Source organism: Oppia nitens, unplaced genomic scaffold, assembly GCF_028296485.1.
Source record: "Oppia nitens isolate AA-2021 unplaced genomic scaffold, nextdenovo-longstitch-racon4-pilon3 scaffold10_pilon_pilon_pilon, whole genome shotgun sequence".
Taxonomy (NCBI): Eukaryota; Metazoa; Arthropoda; class Arachnida; order Sarcoptiformes; family Oppiidae; genus Oppia; species Oppia nitens.
This window is the reverse complement of record NW_026533189.1, coordinates 356,657-377,894: the sequence shown is the minus strand read 5'-3', so window position 1 is coordinate 377,894 and position 21,238 is coordinate 356,657. Positions and strand designations below refer to the sequence as shown.

The following is a 21,238-nucleotide window of genomic DNA, read 5'->3' as shown; positions in this document are numbered from 1 at the left end:
TTTAAAAAATGTATAAATTAAAAAATATATATACATAAAGACATTAAAAGCTTGCCAATAGTTTTATAATAACCGTATTTAAAGTTTACATTTAATTTGTATGTTTATATTATTTGTCTGATGTATTATTAGAAAGATTTTAAATAAATATAATTAGCACACCATAGGGGTGTCAATTCCGGGCTGTGAATCTAGGTTTTAAAACTGTAAATATTTTAATAATATCAATATATAACTATTTGAATATTTCAAATGCAATTTATGTTATTTAAACAAACTTTGGTTTCTCTGACTTTAATCACGTTTAAGCTGTTTATCACAAAAAATATAAATATAAAATGTAATTACTTGTAGACAATATGTTTATTTGTAAAATAAAATGCTATTTATAATATTAAAAAATGATTATTGCAAAATTATTATTTTAAATAATTTTTCTAATTAATCAATCATTGAATACATGATATTACCGAAGGTCAGGGCTATTATCACACCACACCTTTGTCTCAAAATACTAGGGATAAACTGTTTTTATTATTTTATAATAACTAAATATTGCGAAATTATGAAAATAACTGATTATTGAGTGATTGACCATCGATGACAAAGAACCAGTTATCACATAATTCATGTGATATGACGACATGGATGAGATCGGAGCCATGATGCCAATGATGAGGTTGTCATAGCTTGAGATGACTGAACCAATTGCTATAATATTGTGAACAATAAACGTATCGATTAATGAATTGTCAATTGATTTAAGTTGAAGTCAAGTAATAAGCAGTTAGTCAAGTGATGATCAGTTAGTCAAATGATGGGTATAATTGATACCCAAATCTCACGCCAAATGCTATCCCACTCGCTATTGATCTCTAATCTCATGGAAAACCGTTTTTCCGATATACGGGACGGACGGAACTGACGGTACAATTGTGGACACAGTTCACTCAATTGATACCAATTGCTATCAATTGCAATGATTTTGACCACAAAACCATTCAATTAATTAATCAATCAATCAATTGATTAAATTATTAGAAAATAATATGAATTTGATTCTACACTCGAATCCCTTTTTTATTTAAGAACTTTATATAAAAGTTATATTAATTGTAATATAATTGCAATCAAACTATTGTTTTATTTAAATCAACAAATATTGGTCTCAATTGTGTCTGAATGTGAGTCAGTGTTACGATTGCATACAAATTCAATACAATTATCTTTAATTTCATTTAATACAAATATTAACAAACAATATTTTATGTGTCAAAGTATATTAAATTACTATCAATTTTAATAAATACTACAAATAAAATAAATTTATTTATTAAAATATATTTACTAATTTATTTAGTATCTTAGCTAATGTTTTATATAAAATTTAACAAATATAATAAAGTCAAAAATAACTTTTATTAATATTTCTAATATTATCTATACTACTGTATGTATAATCATAGATATAAGTAATGAATTGAATCTTGTATTATATAAAAACATAAAATATTGCTCTTAAAATAATTAAAAACATTTAATTTAAAAATCATTTACCGGTAATATTAAAAATGACAAAACACGTGTCAACTTACTGTAGTTTATAATTGAGATATTAAAATATTTTCAGCTAAAATAATGGTATCCTTATATCCTATAATTTTATTAATTAATGTTTATTTTTACAAAAATCCATATTTGATAATACAATATAATTATTTGACTCAATTCATTTTTTATTCAAAATAAGCCAAATTCAGAATCATTTTATAATGAAATACTTTTAATTTTATAAAAATGTATAATTTTTTAGCCAATTGTAAATCAAGACACACAAAAATAAATTATTCAATTATTAAATTTTAGAATTATTATATACAAATTAAACCATTTAAGAATATATATACTAAGTTTAGCATTGCCAGACAAAATCCTAAATACATTTTCAATTTTATTTAGATATAATTTCTAGGGTTATTAAAATTTTATAGAGAAAAGGGATAAATAGAAGAAACTTTAAGTGCGGTTATATTAGTGTTGGCAAAAAAGAGAAATTTATATAATTTTAGAGAAATTTCTAGAAAGTTTCTAAAAGAAATTTCTATTTATTGGATCCCCGTGGTTAATTTTGTTTTATCGATATTTTTTATCTGTAACATTGTTTTTACAAGTAATAATTAAATATTATTATTAGTATTTTAATTATTAATTAAAGTAAAAATTAATTTATTTAAATTATATTAAACTACTGTATGATACAATAAAATGGTGAATAAAATTTTACAAAACTGCTTATTATTAAATAATTATAATTATTTATATAGGTATCCAATTTGTACTGTATAATAGTAGTATACAGTATCTACATTATATAGTATAACATTATATGTATAGTATTATGTCTCATTAGTTTATTTATAGTAATACAATAGCTATAGATATGGGGATCCATAGTATAATAATAAAGTTAAATTTATATAGAAATTTATTCCTGAGAAATTTTCTAGAAACTTTCTCCGGGAAATTTGTTAGAAACTTTTTATTTGAACATCTCTAGGTAATATAACAGGAGATACTAAAACAAACAATTTTAAATATAATAATAATACACTTTTATTGAATTCATATATCATATAATTATTTTCTAAATTTTGTTCAATTGCTCCACATGTTTGCCGACAAATAAATTTAATTTCAAAGTTACTTCTATTCAAATCCTAAATCAAAAGTTAAAATTACTGAAAATTGGTGAAAATAACTGACTGACAGACTTAACAAATTCAGATATGATATGAAATCTTAGATTTTGTGATAAACAATATTATATTATTTGTTATAAATTTATTTCTATTTAAGACCAATAAAATGAATAGTCGTTATTATAATTTTCAATATAATTAAAAAATTAGTAATTAGTAAGTTATATATATTATACAAATTTAAATAAAATACCGAATTTATCTATTAAATCAAAACTTAAATAGAAATATTAAAAATTATATTATTATTATTATGTTTTTGATTTTTGTGAATAACCAAACTTAAAACATCATTCAGATATCATCATCACTATAAATATTCTTTATTTTTAAATAATACAATTATTGTGGATTTTCCGCAATTATAATTATAGTAAAATCTTTAATTTAAATAAAAAGATAGCATCGTACATTATTATCAAGATATTATCATGATCGTGTTTAGAAAATTTATTTCAAATTAATTATTAAATAACATTATGTATTTTTTTTGGCTAAAATACAAAATACTGTTATTTAATAATACTGTGTTTGTTTAATTTAAAATTTTTACTTTTTTATCATTTTTTAAAATGATAGTTATGAAAGATATTAGAAATAAAAGTTTCAATATTTTAATCATTTTAAAATGTAACTAACAATAATTGTGTGTATGTGTGTGTGTGTGTGTGTGTGTGTGTGCGTAAAAATTATCGCTTTAACTAATTGATTGATTGATTGTTATTTAAAAGCCCAAATAATCTGTTTTTATAAAGTATGAAATCATCTTTTTGTAAAAATTTTAGGATTTCACAGAATTTCTCATTAAAAACATATTAATTTTTTATATTTAAATCAATAGTAATTAAGTTAAAATATTTTTTTTAATTTAATATTAATTTAATTAAATAGTTTCAAATGAATTAATTTTTTTGCATTTCTCCATTTAAAGTAAAAGTATAAAATATACTAATAAATAGTTTTATCATTGAATCATTTGTTTCTCTGATTGTCGGAAATAAACAAAAAATTAATGCAAAAAATTATAATAATAATAAAACAAATAAAATATAATAACAGACTCGACCACAGTTTAATATATTGAGTGCTGTTATTTTGGACTTAATTATCAGTCAATTATAAACAATTTTCTAGTCATTACATTAATTAGTCTATTATTAAACTCAAGGTTCCGGTGCTGGGAATATCAATGCAAACAATATTATTGACGCAAATTAATATTTTCTTATGATTTGTGATTATTTTTTATATATATAATATTTCAATTTGTTAAATAAAGTTTACTAAATTTTAAAATACTAAAAATTTTAGTTTTTATTTATAATTTTTTATTAGTATGTAAACATTAATTAGAGGTAATCGCCCAAAAATTACTAATTATCCTTTTTTATTTTTTCAGATATTTTTATAGATTATTATTATTGTTGTTAATATTAGCTGCAAGTTATAAAAAACTTGAGGTATTCAACAATTGAACAAAACTAATATTATATGTTTAGTTTGAAATGTACACAGTATACGGGATATATATATAATTTATACAATAAATGATTAATAAATGTATGATATTTTTAGAAATCGTCTATCTCTATATCTCTAATTTGTTATTTTGTAATATTATTTTATAATATTTTAATGATTATATTTTATATAGATAAAAATAATTGTGTGCAAAGTATTGCTCTTAAATTAGTGAAAGTATATACAGTATTTGAATATAATATATATTTATGTGATGTAAATGTAATAACAATTGAAAATTTATGAAACAAAATAATAATAAATTTACAAATTGCTGACTTCATACTCTCTAGATATCCATTTTTTGGCATAATTTAAAACAGCTTTATTACTGTAAATATTTAGTAATATGTAATTATTTTTAAATATTTCAAATATGGTGTACTGTATAGATATCTATATGTTATTCAAGCAAAAAAAAAGTTAATTTCTCTGACTTGACTCACGTCTAAGTTGTTGAAACAAAAAAAACAAAAAAAAATGTAATATTCATTGTACTTACTTGTAGACAATATGTTTAAAATTAGTAAAATAAAAAGCTATTTATAATATTAAATATATTAAACAAATCACTTATTGCAAAATCATTACTTTGAATAGATTTTCTAATTAATGAATCATTGAATACATGATATTAACGAAGGTCAGGGCTATTATCACCACACCTTTGCCTCAAAATACTAAGCACTGGGAGATAAAGTGTTTTTATTATTTTAAATTTTTGATACTGATATTTTAAAATCAAACGTTGCTATTATTATCATGTTTTGTGTTATATTCAAAATCGGAAAACACTACAATAGATTTTTTTGTGGAACCAAAAGCCTTGAAAACACAAAATATTGATATGAAAATAGTGGGAAATACCTAAAAAATAGACAATATCAGTGCCACTGCAAGCTTGAATAGTAACTAAAATAATTTTTTATGAAACATTGCAAAAAACAAGATTATATATAAAAAAATGGACAGTCGGGTCAATTTTGATGTTTATATATATATAATCCTATTGTTATTTTACTTTATAAACCAGATTTTACATATGATATTAGTTAAACAAATTTTTAAATCTTAACTAATGCTAAAAAATTCAAGGATTACCTAATATTGTTAATAATGAGCACTTAATTCTTATCTTATATAAGAATAATAATATATGAGATCATCTGTCAAATGAACGGATACACGAATTAATTGGATGATTAGTTTTGTTAAAAAGAGAGGAAAGTTATTTGAGAAAAATTTGAAATTTTATTTTAAAAATTTCATTTTCATCTCAATTATCCACATATTTCATAGCTTTATCTGTCCTTCAGATATATTAAAAAAATTAGTATATAAATATATAGCTTTAATATATAATATTATTATTATTATGATATTAATATTAAAAGCTAATAAAGTGTGTAATAATAAAAAATATTAAGTAAAATACTAATTATAGAGTTATTGGGTATTATGTGCCAAAATTGCCTGAATGTATGAATGTATTTCAAATGATATTATAAATGGAAAATGTATTGAAAATCGCTAACAAACTAATAGATGAAACAAAAGAATGGGTACTAATTTCAATGTCCTTGTCTTCAGTGGTATTATTGACACAAAAATGCATACAAATATAGTGTCTATACTCCAGGCTATCGATCCAGTCATCGATAAGTTTGAATATTTAGCCAAACATTTGTCAGAAATTGGAGATAATTGTGCGAAACAATCCTTTTTTATTATTTATTATTATATTATCATATTATTATTATTAATATTATTATTACTTTTTTAATTTTATTATAACTCTGGTCTCTGTCCTTGTTTTCTGATTAATATTCAAATTGTCAGTCATATCAAGGGTACTAAAACTGAGACATAATATCATTCGTATTACTTGTGATCAATAAAAATTAGTTAAATATATTCATAAATTTATTAAAAGTCATTTATAGATATTATTAAAAAATAAAATATCAATAACTAGTTATAATAATATTATTATAATAGATATATACATTTATTATTATGCAATTGTAGATGTAAAGAGTCAATTGTTTGAGAATTATATAAAACATTCAAAAGATTACAAAAATAAAACAAATTAAAATAGCTTTACATAAAATGTAATGCATTTTAAAATTATTTATTTATTTAATAAATACTCTTAACTCAACACTATGTTTGGTATTGAAAATAAGATTTCAATGAGAAAGCTATTTATTTTTAAAAAGATAATAAAATAATAATTATTATACAAGTAATATCATATATGATAATTAAACGCAAGGTTCATCAATGACGGGGGTGTCCGAAAAAAAGCCATTAAGTGCCAATAATATTAGGAAAAATTGTTTGAAAAATCAATTGTTTGCAAACAGGAAAAGATGACCAAATTATACGTATAAGAAAAACATATAAATGAAAATCTGACCAAAATTTGGGTCATTTGACAGGTTTTTATGAAAAGCGAAATCTTGAATATACTGTATGTTGTATATAACTTTCAATATTATTATATTTACAGTACAAATGTTTGCTATAATTATAACATTTGTCTCTCACACTCATTAAGCCGTCTCTTCAAATTAAACGCTTAAATAAATATTATTATTTTATATATAACTTAATATAAATTCTGAATTTCTATATAAATGTGTGTTCTTTTAAATACATTATATTTATTTATATAAGAAATATCATTTTTCTTTAATTATTTGTTTAATTATATAGTTTTTTCACAGCTGTTTTAAGCTAACAATTTTTTGTTAAAGTTTTAAAATTTAATTAATCTTGAATTATTTAGACAGTATTTGAATATTTTATCTTAGAGTATTAGAAAAATTAAATTTATTATATTTATGTAAAAGTTAAAAACAAAAACCTATTTTATGTGAGTAATGGTAGGGATATACTGTACTAAACACTGCATAATATTTTTTATGTCAAACCAAAAGGTTAATGTAATTTAAGTTATCTCTACCTTATGACTGCCTTATAAACTAGTTTTGATGTTTCATTTACCTGGATAAGTTCATTTATTCAATTTAATTCATATATCAATAAACTTATATTATAAAATAAAATACACGTATATTACATTTATTCCTATTGCAATATATATATCAAATTTTAGGGAAATAATGAAATAAATTATTTTAAATAAAACTACATTTACTTATATATATACAATTGTAAGTAATTAATAATATTTATAAATAAAAATTAAGAATTTGGGTATTTTTACCAAATTTTATGGAATTCACTGAAATTATTTGAAGTACAGGACAGTCAACCCATTTGTCTGACTATTTATATGCAATTCTCGCAGTTTTTCGGTCGTTACTAACCATTGGTTAATGAAAATAAAAAGTTTTTTATCTATTTTTTTGAAATAAAGTTTCTTAATTTTTATCATTTATTCAATAGTCAAAGAGGTATATATAAAATGAATTGCTTTTTATCTTTCAATTTATCACTTTTTCTTTGAAAAGCCATCATTTGATAGAATCATATAATATAATACATAAATAGTTTATAGTATAATGATTGTAATAATAAATTATATTATAGATATAAATGCCTTTTTAATTATCATAAATTGACCATGATAACATGTAGTTACTTAATATTTATATAAATAATGATTTACACAATAATTATTATAAATAAAATATTATTTTGCAATAGACCAATGAGATTGCTACTTATTATACAGTCTAATATTAATTTAATGTTTTAAATTTAATCTCAATTAATACAAAATGTTAAATACATAATTATATTTGTCATTTACACATACAGTAAAATATATTAAATTGTGTAATTATAAAAAATTGTACAATCATTTAGTTATGAGAACATATAACTAAATGACAATCATTTTATCGATATTAAATTATTTTTAAAAAATCAATATATAAAATATTACAAGTTATTTCAAATATTTTAATTATTACAACGGTAATAATAAATAGTTAAATATAGTAAAAAGCTATTTTAATTATATTATTAAAGGTTAATTTCAAAAATATGATAATTATGTTAAATTAATAAAATTTTGATCCAATAAATGTTAAAACATGATGTTTAATTATATTGAAATAACTATAAAATTATCAGGGTGGAGTGCAATATTAAATATTTTAACAATTTTTTAAAATTATGATTTGTTTAAATTATTAACATTATTGAATTTAAACATAATTGATGACACATAAATAAAGTAGACATATTTAAAATTAATAAACTTTAATAATAAAATACTTGAATTTTATCTAAATATAGAATTTATTTTTATTTTAACAAATATATTTGATTAAATTTATTTATAAATAGAAGTATGTTATGCTTTAAATTTAATTAAGTTTTATTTTTAACAAAATAAATTAGAAAAATTCACATCAATGTATGTTTTTATGATTCAATATAAAATTTCATTTCATTTGTTTTAGTTTTACAAAAATGCTTTTAAAATATTTATTTTAAACCTTCAACTTGTTGTCCGCAAACAATTGTTTTATAAAATAATAAAATAAATAATAATATGTTTTAATTAATTTAGATTTAAATATTGTCATATATTATATATAAAATTATATATATATCCTTGATCTAACAATTTTAAATTACGGGACAATCTATAAAATAATAAAAATCAATGTTGCCATTTTAATATATAAAAAATTACTAATATATGGTATTTATTAATAATCACTTAAGATATGTAAATATTTGTGAAATTTACAATGATAAATTTTTATTTATTTAAATTTGTTATTTTTTACATATATTTTAAAAAGGAGTTGATATTAAACATTAAGTTTTATGTTCTTGATTTAAGTAATAGTCATTACCCTAACTAATTAATTTAAAACCATTTATTTTAAATAATTATAATTGTAATATTTAAATTTAATGTAAATTWATTTTTTGTTATTATTATAATTTATATTATTTTAATATTCATTGATTAGATGTTAAAAACATAATTATAATTTAGAAGTAAAGTTAACGCATAAATGTAATTTAGAAATTCAATGTGAATTTTAATTAAAATAAATTCTTTAACTTAAAATATCGATCAAAAAATTAATAATTTTATATTAAAGAATTTATAATACTTATAATAAACCAATTCAAAGAGAAAAATATTGTAAAAATTAGATAATATATATATGAGTGAACTAAAATTATATAATATATATATATATATAGTATATAATCCTAAATTTTGAATTTATTAGCTAAAAATTAATCATACAATAAGATAAAATTATAATGATAAAATTAGATATGGACTTTTTAAATGTCTATCAAAAAAAATAAAATTTATTTGTATTGAATATTAATAAACAATAGAAATAATAAAATTTTCCTAAACCATTATAAATTAAAATTTATTAATATTAATATATTTAAAATGTAGATATATTTGAATGACATTTATTGAATAACTGTCAAAATTTTATTCAATTGTTATGAAAAAAAGATAATTAATGAAAATAATGTTTGCGTTTCTTAATGAGAATATTCTGTATTTTTTATTTATCGATGATTTGAAACAACAAATAAGTGAACAATAGTTATGATATAATCATCAATGAAATGGTTTTTACGTTAAGGGTTTTTACATTAAGAGATACTCTTTCATTAAAAAATATAGTAATACTGACTAATAAACAACATTACTGTTGTTATTAATGTTTTAAAATAGTTGTTTTCATAATATAATGTAAATAATGAGTAACGCCTCAAATATGGTGTAATTTTTTAGGATAAAAACAACTACAATACTGTATATTGTAATAAATTTTGTTATGAGATATTTTTTTTCAACAAAAAAAACAGATTAATATCTTTAAATTTATATAAATGTATATGAAATATGATGTACTTTAAAAATTTAGTATAAACTGGTTGTTGAGTTCACAGTTAGAGGGAGTGATAGTTTTGAACAAAAATATATAACTTTCTATAACTTGTATTATGACGTGAAAAGGCGTCAAAAACCTGTATAGTCTTTCCCTAACAGAGCTCTCTCTTTCTCTCTCTCTCTCTCATAGACTTATAGTAGCGATGAATAGTATAGCAGATTTGATAGTATAGACCCTAAATGAATGTCATATCAGTGCTCTAAGACATTGTAAAAGTTTTTGGATTTTGAAAAAGTTTTTTATTTATATTAAATTATTTATAAAATTTTTTGATTTTAATAATTTGTGTAAAATAATTAAAATACCAATGATTTTAATAATTATTTTATGATATATACTGAAAACATTGAGAGAAAACCACTTGTGTTTAAGTTAGTGGTGTTCGGGCCGTAACTACTCGTCCACTCAATGGCCTCGTCTCAGTTCGGATGGTTTGACGCATTCCGTGATAACGGCGGACCCGTGTTATACACGTCTCCCAATCGGACGGCAGCCGTAGAGGACGTCCGCAATGTCTTAATTTATATAACATTCAGCACACTATTCATCGCTTTCCTCATAATTTTGCCCGGAATTCGCAAAGAGGTACCGATCCTATCATAATGTCTTTACATAACTTTCCTCTATTTATCAATTGATTGATTGTTTAATATTATAAATGTTTATTTTGATTGATTGTTCGTTGAATAAATAATTTTTCGTAAATTATTTTCTAAATGACTCTTCAATTATTTAATACAACAGTTGTGTTAGGATTTTGTGCCACAAAATTGCTTAACAAAGTGATTATAATTGATATTAAATACAATTATAGTAAAAGCATTGTCTAAAGTTCTTTTAATTTTATTAGTAAAAAATATTTATTACTTTATCAAAACTTTATTTAATCAAAAGTTTCAAATATTTATTACTTACTATTATATTCCTTATTATAAATTTTAATAAAAGTACAGTACATAATAGCATTAAATTGTATTGGCTTAACCCACTGCACCCAAAGGGGTAAACGTACACTATATTACCTGTAAAAGTTGAAAATTAATGTGTATTTGTTAACTTATAGCTACCTGTGCACATGTTTAGCTGATTAGCTATTTATAACCTTTTAATAAATACTCTCTATTTCTTTGCTGTAAACAAAATCAAATACATATTAGTAAACAAAATTCTGTATAAATAACATATTATTTATAGCTTTTATTTACTAACAATAAAAATTTGAAAGTCAAGCGCTTGTTAGTGTCGTCCGTGAAATGTTTGGAGAAATATAATAAGATATATGATATATAAATATTATTATTATTATTATTTATATTATATTAAATTCAGTATAAAAGATAATCTTCCCATAAATATACAGTATATATATGCTTAACCTTCAAAACGTTTTCCTAAAAAAACGAAGTTTTTTCTCATTAAGAGTCCTAACATTATTATTAAATGTTTGTTCAATGATCTGCCAAATGGAGACAATATTGTTTGATGGCTTCATATATGATCTGATGGTGAATGTAGTGTTCAATGTGTTGATTAGTGTGAGCTCTTTGATCACACAATATGTATAGCATTTTGCACCTAAAGTCAGAGTCAAGTCATAAGTGCATAGATTTTAGCCTTCATTTGGTGTAAGAAATCCTCTCAAATCTATGTCACGAACGAAAGCTTCAGAAGAAATTCAAAGTTTTTTCAATAAGATTTTAGCTATAATTTAGTTGTTGTCTTTGTCCTCGTCCTCGAGGATCACATATCACATCCCATTCCCCACTATTTATATATTCAATCAGACATTTCTCTTGTTTTTGACATTCACTATAATACTGATTATTATTTTTTTGTTGATGAATCTGAGTTGCTAATTAAATACCATGTTCATTTATTTTATTTATTTATATGTTATAATAAAAAAATATTTATTAAAATAATAATAAAATGTAATATAATTTTATTGTATTTATAGCGGTTGTCCACATTCATATGCGTCACCATAAGCTTATTTGTTGGCGCTGTCATATTGAGTAAGTCCTCAAATGAATATTAACATAACTATAATAACCCGCATTTACACATAAACAGTGATTTTATTTGATTTTTTTGTTTGCAAGAATTTGATAACATGTTTTTACATAAAACATACAACTGGGTCACTATATAATATAATTTGTAATATAGGCCACTTCAAGACAAGATAATCATACAACAAATTGCAATACTATAGTATATTATATATCCTTATTTTAATAATATATAACCAACACTAGCCACTAGCCATACATGAGCTCTGATCCAATTGATGATCACTTTTTTCAGTGGGGCAACAGTTTTACTTTTAAAGGAAATAGTTGTTTTTGAAAGTAAAAATATATATTTAGTAAACAATTTTTAATTATGAATGTCATAAATAATTAAAGTTATGCAAAAAATAACTAATTTATTGACAATACATTTTCAATAATTTTGTGCTATTAAGGATATACTTGTATGCTTCCGGAAACAAATATATTGTTTTATATTATTGTCAATCAGGAATTAAATGTAAACAATTGTCCTTGGTCGTGTTATATCCATATTTTCAATATAACATATAATAGTAGATATAACTTAAACAACTTATTTAGAATATTGAAAATAACTTTATATAAAAAATTATTAATTAAATCTTTAAAAATAATTACAAACTTTATATTAAAAGCTGAAAAATCAGTCCTTCAAATACATGACATTTATAACAAATAGATTGATTAATATATAAGTATATATAAATTTATGATTAAATACACAATATAATGAATAGCTAGTTTATTAAATAGTTAATTGTTTGAGAAAATAAAATAAAAAATATAATAATTTGTAAATAGTTGCCAACTGTGGCACCGCATGGCATGTGGCCAATGCCTCCATCTCTAGTCCCTACCGAGCCTTTTCTAAAGAAAAGATATTCGCAAACATTGGTGTTAAAGTTGGTCTTCAAAGTGTTAACATTACATTAAAAGGTATCAACAAAAATTAATATCAAAAATTAATATCAAAAATTAATATCAAAAATAAATATTTATAAAAACAATTTGGTTTTCAAACAATCATTTTATTGTTATCTATGAATAGCGCGACCGATTCATAGGAGACATGAAGAGATCGATTATAACGAAAGATTTTATTGGATCGGACGTAAGGATTCATATTTAGATTATATTATATACTATTATAACAATAATAATATTAATAACAACTGTTTAATACAATAGTAATGATATTATATTTATTGATTATTCATATGTATAGCAACTGAAATGAAACAAGAGTTTCAAACAGCTTTGGCTAAAGGACTGCCCTTTTCTATACTAACTATCGCTGAATATTTCAGTCAAGACGGAGAGGGATTTTGTTGGGGTCGTAGCTATCGATTGGCCGGTTATTATGCAAACATATTGTTGTGGTGAGTGACTCATAATTATTATATAAATGTTTTAAAAATTATTAAGTATTTAGCATATATTATACAATATTTTAATTATTTACTTGTATAACCGTTTTATGTGAATTGATTAATTGTAATTACAAATAAATAGTATATCTGTTTTTATAAAGAAAATATCAATTTTCTTAAGTGACTTATTGGGGATTCAAATTGAATATTAATTTATGTGGTGCTTATATAACTGTTTTTATGTTTTGTCCCACTTTTGCAATAAAAATTTATTGCACAATAAAATGCATGAGAAAAGTGAATGATGAAGAAAAAACATTTTTTCAGACTTAAGTGAACATTAATTTTTACTTTTAAATGTAAAGGAAATTCACGATTTGTTATTTAAATTGAGTATATATTTTATATTAAAAATTTTACTTATAATTTGTCAAATTAAAAACCTATCAAAATATTTTTATTTTATATATATAATGCTAACATAAACACTGCATACCCACACTTATAGACATAATTGTTTGTAAGATGAATAAGCAAAGTGTGGGTAGATTTTTAAAAATTTAATAATTTTGGCAAAATTTCCAACACTATTGTCATTATATTTTTTGTGAAGAGACACACAATATATTTATATATAATAGTTATGAATAAATTAACGAAAGAGAATGATTTTTTTTATTATAAATATTTGATTTATTTATTATTTTGTCAATAATTTGTACTCATTTATTGTATTTATTTACTAAAATATTTTTCCTTGCAAATACTTATATTAAAAATATATAATCATATGTTATTAATTAAATAAATAGTAGAATAATAAATATTTATATTATATAAAAATACTAATAGTATGTTTTATTATAATATTAATACATTAAACAAATTTAGAGCAAATATTGTATCAGTAAATATATTAATTAAATCATTAATGATTACGAAAATGTTGGTATCAAATGTGTAGATATTTTTTATTATTTAATTAACAGTGAATCTAAATAATAATAAAAAAAAAGTTTGAGAATTAATAGAAATGATTTGTTTATGTTTTACACTCTTATAGATATACCGTATAATATAATCAATAAATAGTTTTTCCTGACAATGAATTGCTTAAGAGATTTGCTGAATATAATTAATAGAGCGAAAAGATATTATTTAATAATGAAAAATTGTAATCAAATATATAAATTTCAATATTTAATTAAGAAATAATTTTTTATTAACTCAAAAATAACTTTCCTATTGCTATTTTTATTATCATATATGAGTTTCTAAATTAAAAAAACTAATAGACACTTATTATAGACATATAATAATAGATATACAGTATATATATATATATATATATATATATATACCTTGAACTCAATATCAATAATGGACGGATAAAAACAATAATTTTTTTAAATGGCAGTTATTGACATTCAGTCAATTGTGAAGTTATTGAATTAATAAGCAATAATATTGTATTTATCAGTATTATTAGTACTAAAAAATGTATTTCCAGTATTTTTTAATACATATTTTTTAGTAATCAAATTTTAAAAAAGTTAATGAAAAATAAAGTTTTTTACATTTGTGAGTCCCTAATGTATGTGTTATTGAATATCATATTTAATGTCTTTCTTCACTTATGATTATTATTGATTAACTTTACATTTATCTCAATTATAATGTATTTTTAATATACAACAAAAATTATATGAAATGTATACTAAATTTATATTGATATATGAATGTATATTTTTGTAACTTTAATTAGTTATTGAATTTTTATCATTGCTTAATATCATTAATTTCATTGACATAACTTTTTTGTTGTACTTCCGTTTCGTTTGTCATTCATTGACTATTCAGAAAAATCATTGTATTGTATATTAAAATTGTAATATCCTATATATTATTTAACATTTATGGTTTGAAATTTTAAATGATATCTAATAGTATTTCTATTTGTATTTAAATTAATATAAGGAAATCATAAATGTTTAGAATCAATACAAACATCATAACAAAATTATTTATTTTTATTTCTTATCAAAGTATTGTAATTAAGATTTTATTTTCAATATAATAAGCAATAATTAGCATTTTTCCTATTAGTTTAAAAAATAAAACATATTTTTAAAAATTTCTTTATTAAAAAATATATGTTTATATAATATAATTAAAAACATAAAACAATTGTTTGATCACAATTGATGTCACTTTTATTTTTTATTAACAAAAGATAATAATATAGTATTTAGACAACTAATAATGTAATAGTTATTATAATAATGATAGCCATAGTTATAGATAATAAAAATAATGTTGTTTGAATTGTATGAAAATGATGTGTAAGATGTGGGACACCACAGAAGGAACGGCTCTTATCATACAATTAAGTCTAAAACGAAGGACTCTTATTATACTTAAACCCATTTGTAATAACTGTAATAATAATCATATTATTTATAATAATAATAATAATAATAATAATAATAATAATAATAATAATAATAATAATAATAATAATAATAATAATAATAATAATAATAATAACTATATACTGAATGAACGCATTATTTAGAGATTTGTTTATTTTAATTGCAAAAATTAAATAAATATAAAATATAATAATTGTTATAAAATATACAATATTTGCTTAATTTTCACTTAGGATTGCATTTTCGACATGGATTTTGATGAACATATTGTTGTGTGCTGTTCCCCGATATGGGGCTTATACTATGCAAGTAACTGGTGTCCTAATGCTGTTAACCAATGCTATCTATACATTATTACTGCCCCGTAAGCCACTAGTGATACCATTTGAAGGGGAAAACCTAACGTTCAGTTATGGCTGGTGTTTCTGGATTGTACTCATCGCAGGTAATATTACTTTAAGGCTTTTTACATAAATAATTAATTTAATGACATTTTAGATCTACATTTTATACTGTAATTTAATTTACTATTTCTATGCATTCACTGAAAGATAGATAAACAAATTGCTGAATACAGAGTCCACTCATTTAATAGGTCGCCCACATTATGTGGTCGCTTGAATTGTGTACTGTGTGTGAACTGAAAGATAGAGGGAACTGGAGATTGAAATGAAAACCAGAGAGAAATAGAGAGAGAGAGAGAGAGAGAGAGAGAGAGAGAGAGAGAGAGAGATTCTGTTTGGCAAAAATTAATGACAATTTATGTGATCTAAACGATAATTATGTACTCAATTCAATGCATATATTGTGAAAGCTTTAAGTTTCAGTTTTGCTTTTTTGTATAATCAGTATATCTTGTTTATGAAGATATTATTAAATAATAATCAAAATACCAATATTTATGAATAGATATATAGATATTGAGGACATGATTATTATTTTTATAATATTTGTTTTTATGTTGATTTCATGAGTGGATGAGAGTTGTATACCTAAATACATACTTTAAGGGTTCAAGTTTTATATTAATATTAGGATAACTATACAGTCGATCATAAATAAAACCTTTTTTTGAAATAGAAATTTATTAATAATTTTTTTTTAYTTATTTGCAATGTTTTGTTATGTGAGTAAGTGAGAGATTTAAYTATATTTTATGATTATTTTGAACCCAATAATTAAAGATTGGTAATAACTAAAATAATAATAATCGACACAAATTGTGATTATCAAATAAATCACAACATTTGTAATGAAAGGCCAAAACTTGTTGTTACAACTCATGAATATTTTAATATATTTTATTGTTTATTAATTTTGACAAAAATTTAATTAATATCTGTTATGTTGTGATAGTTTAATGCAATCGATATGTTTGCAATCAATCTTTCAATTATTAAACGATATATAGGGACATAAATTATTTTTATTATTGTAATGCACTATATATTAAACATTATTAATTTTTATTAATCTTGCAATCGATTGATTGATAATTTAATTTAAACCTTATACTTAGTAAATGTAATTTTTATTATAATAAAATTATTTTAGTTTGTGTTTCGATATGTTTTCTTGATTATAAACTTGATTTTTTAATAATGAAAGTTATTATTTTATTTTTAAAAATATTTATATATTTTATGGCATAACTAATTGATTTTTACTATAGAAAAGCATTACATTATATCAYGAAATTCAAACTCAAAGCTAATCACTTTCAATGAAAATATTGATATTAAGTTACAAAATAAAAACCTAATCTTCAGAGAAATAGTTTTTATAGCTTTAATTAAGTAAATTGTTAATTAACTTTAAAATTAACTTAATTTACTTTATGAGATTTATACAGCTTTATCTATATATGTGTAAATAGTGCTATTTATGTGGCAATACCTTTGAAGTTTATATCAACAAATTATAATTAAATAATAAAAATTTCCATATGTAATTATTTAAAACAATTTTAATTAATTTATATATATATAAGTAAATCTTAAGTTAAATTTTTTTGATTATAAAAAATTAATATTTATATTCAATGTTAGTTACTAAATGATTATGAATTTTTTAAATACAATATTGGATTTTTTTATTATTAAGTGATTGCATAAAATATATAGTTTGTCGTGATTACAGACTTTCAAAATTAGGATTTTCTKTATACAAAAAGGTTAATTGCTATGAAATGTTAATAAAAAATTTCATAATTTGTAAGCAAAAAAATATTATTGAATATTTTACCGTTTTATAACACGTATATTTTATTTTAAATAAGTGACTAATGAAAAAACAGTAAATATCAATATTTATATTTTATTATTGACTGATAAATGCTTTTTTAAATATATTGAATATATATTTCTTTCTTTCTTTTCTTATAAGAGTTTAAAAATAAAAGACAATGAATTGCAAAATATTTTAGTACTTACACAACATTATATTTTTCATTCAATATAATAATTTGTTTAGCAAAACGTGTTTATTATTTAATAGGAAAATATTTTTAAAAGCAAAAATATTTACAATAAAAAAATTAAAGGTTAGTGGCCTACCAGTCATCAGATATGCCAATAGTTGGTATAAATTATAGTAGGCGTACAATAAAAACACACCAATATTTTATGACATGCCATTTATGCGTTAAAAAACAACCAATTTAATAACAATAACAAATTTATCACATTTTGATAAATATTAATCAAATAATTATTATGAAATAAAACCTTATTTATTTTTTTTATTATTATTAATTAATATATTAAATAGTTATATAATATATTAAAAACGAATAATAAATTTACAATTAAAATCAAACGAGTAATAAAATATAGAAATTTTTTATATTAAATAGAGATTTTTATTAATTATTTTAAGATAACATTTTTAGACATTATTTTTTAAAAATTAAAAAAAGCGTTTTAAATACATTTCAACTATTAAATTATTTGAWTGATAATATTTTACTAATAATAATTGTGATTAAATATTGAAAAAAGTTATTTTTCTTTAATTATCACAATCTTAATGCTTGAATTAGTTTTGAAATAATGCTATAATATTATTTTTACTATATTAGATAGATTTGTTATATATAATTATACTAAATTATACGATTTAAAGCTTTATATAAAATCTTTATTTAAGCTAATTTATTGTTTTCCGATTTATATTAATTTATTTTCCTAAAATATTAATGATAAGTAGTTAATAGAATATATTGAAATATTTATTTATTGCAATTTAAAATATATAAATTATTTATATTATGTATTGATATAATAATTTAATAAATTGAGTTATTGTTTATGAATTTTATTTTTTGAATAATAGGTGTGACATCAGTATTGGTCGGAGCACTGGTCACTATAGTGGACACACTGTTTCCTAATAAGTTTTCTACAATACTTGAGGTCGACTACGACACACCATACAGATATTTTGTGGGCAATGACGCCCATTTAATTGGTGCACCCATACCTACTGCAAATGACTGTTCCCATACAACAGTCTCAAACACAAGTAAACTATTTATTATTAATTAAATAAATTATTCGAAAGCAATTTGAGTTTACTTCTCATTATAATTGTATTACTAGTTTAATATATTTGTGTAGAAACATATTTTATCAATATTTTCAACAAATGATGTGTAATTCAAAATTAGTATTTAAGGCAATATTAACAAAATATAATATATTTTATATGTTATCATAATATTAAAAAATATTTACCGGTAATACTTAACTAAATATAATGCTTGTCTCAATACGAAGGCTCGGGAGCTACCGAATCAACGGCATGTTGTGGTCAGACACTCGGCAGTCAAGCAAATGGTCGGGTAGTGTCCAAAACAAAGAGCGATGCCTCGACATCTACCACACCTGAAGTAGTGAACCAACAAAACCAAAAGACAGTCGCTGTCAGCGATTCTACAGTCATAACCACTGCCAAAGTGGAGGCCAATAATGGCATTACAAACAATGGATATCAGAAAACTGATGACGAGGACAGTGATGTCAGTACTACTATYATCGATGGCAAGAGAGCTATATCTTTGAATAATTTCGGCAAATTTGCGGCACAACAACAACTCAAAGAGCATAAGAGTAATGCCATAACATTAAGGCATAAAACTTTTGATTTTTACTATTAGCTAAACATATGTTTAATTGTCAAAAAAATATTAGACAAATGTTCACAAACTTACAAAATAAACTTAAAAGTTGTTTAAAATACAAATAAATTAAAATTGTGATTAAAATACAAAAAATAAATTATATATTATTGTTACTTTTACTATTATTATTTTAATTATTGTCAATGACTTAATTTATTGATTAATCTCTTATATAATAGTCTAAGTTATGATCTGATTGTATAAATGTTTTGAAAACAACTGATTTATTTTTTAAAAATTAATATTAAAAGTATTGTCTCATTTTGAACACGTTTTAAATATATTGTTCAATTATATATTGACATTAATTTAGGTCTATATTTTTAAATTTATTTTATTTTTGTATAATAAATTAATGTAATTTATTTTTAAATCTATGTACTTTGTTGATTTATTAGTTTGTTAATAAAATGTTAAAGTTTTTAAATTAGCTTATTTAAAACTTATGATAAATTAGTTATTATTTTAATATCAATATAAATTATTGATTTATATATTAATTTCGTGATTATAAGTATTTAACTATTAATATTAAACTATGTTTAAAATAAATTATTAAATATAATTGAATCAATGATATTTTATATAATATTTTAGTATACAAATGTAATTTTATATTTTAAAATATTTAACATTTATTTATAGAAAATAAAAGTAGAGATGAGCAAATAGAAAGTTTCTAATAAATTTCTAGAAACTTTCTCATGAATAAATTTTTATAGAAATTTAACTGAATTATTATACTATGAGATCCCCATATCTATAGATATTGTAATACTATATTAATGAGACATATATTATACAAAACGGGATATCTATATATAAAATAATTATAATTATTTAATAATAATCAGTTTTGTAAAATTTTATTTATCATTCTAATATACAGTATATATATACGGTATCATAGTTTAATATAATTAAATATATAAATTGTTTACTTTAATTTATAATTAAAATACTAATACTTATATTTAATTATTATATGTAAAAACAAT

General features: G+C 20.9%; 1 protein-coding gene across 1 annotated transcript; it reads left to right on the top strand.

The window, feature by feature from the left end:
* The first annotated feature begins 10,555 nt into the window (after window positions 1-10,555).
* LOC128962679 (dual oxidase maturation factor 2-like) lies at window positions 10,556-20,216 on the top strand. The gene is made up of 8 exons (XM_054309113.1): window positions 10,556-10,789; window positions 12,162-12,219; window positions 13,060-13,194; window positions 13,307-13,369; window positions 13,484-13,637; window positions 16,294-16,505; window positions 19,394-19,582; window positions 19,837-20,216. The coding sequence occupies exons 1-8, from the start codon at window positions 10,613-10,615 to the stop codon at window positions 20,214-20,216; spliced, it is 1,368 nt and encodes a 455-aa protein (XP_054165088.1). The 5' UTR covers window positions 10,556-10,612.
* Window positions 20,217-21,238: the final 1,022 nt, after the last annotated feature.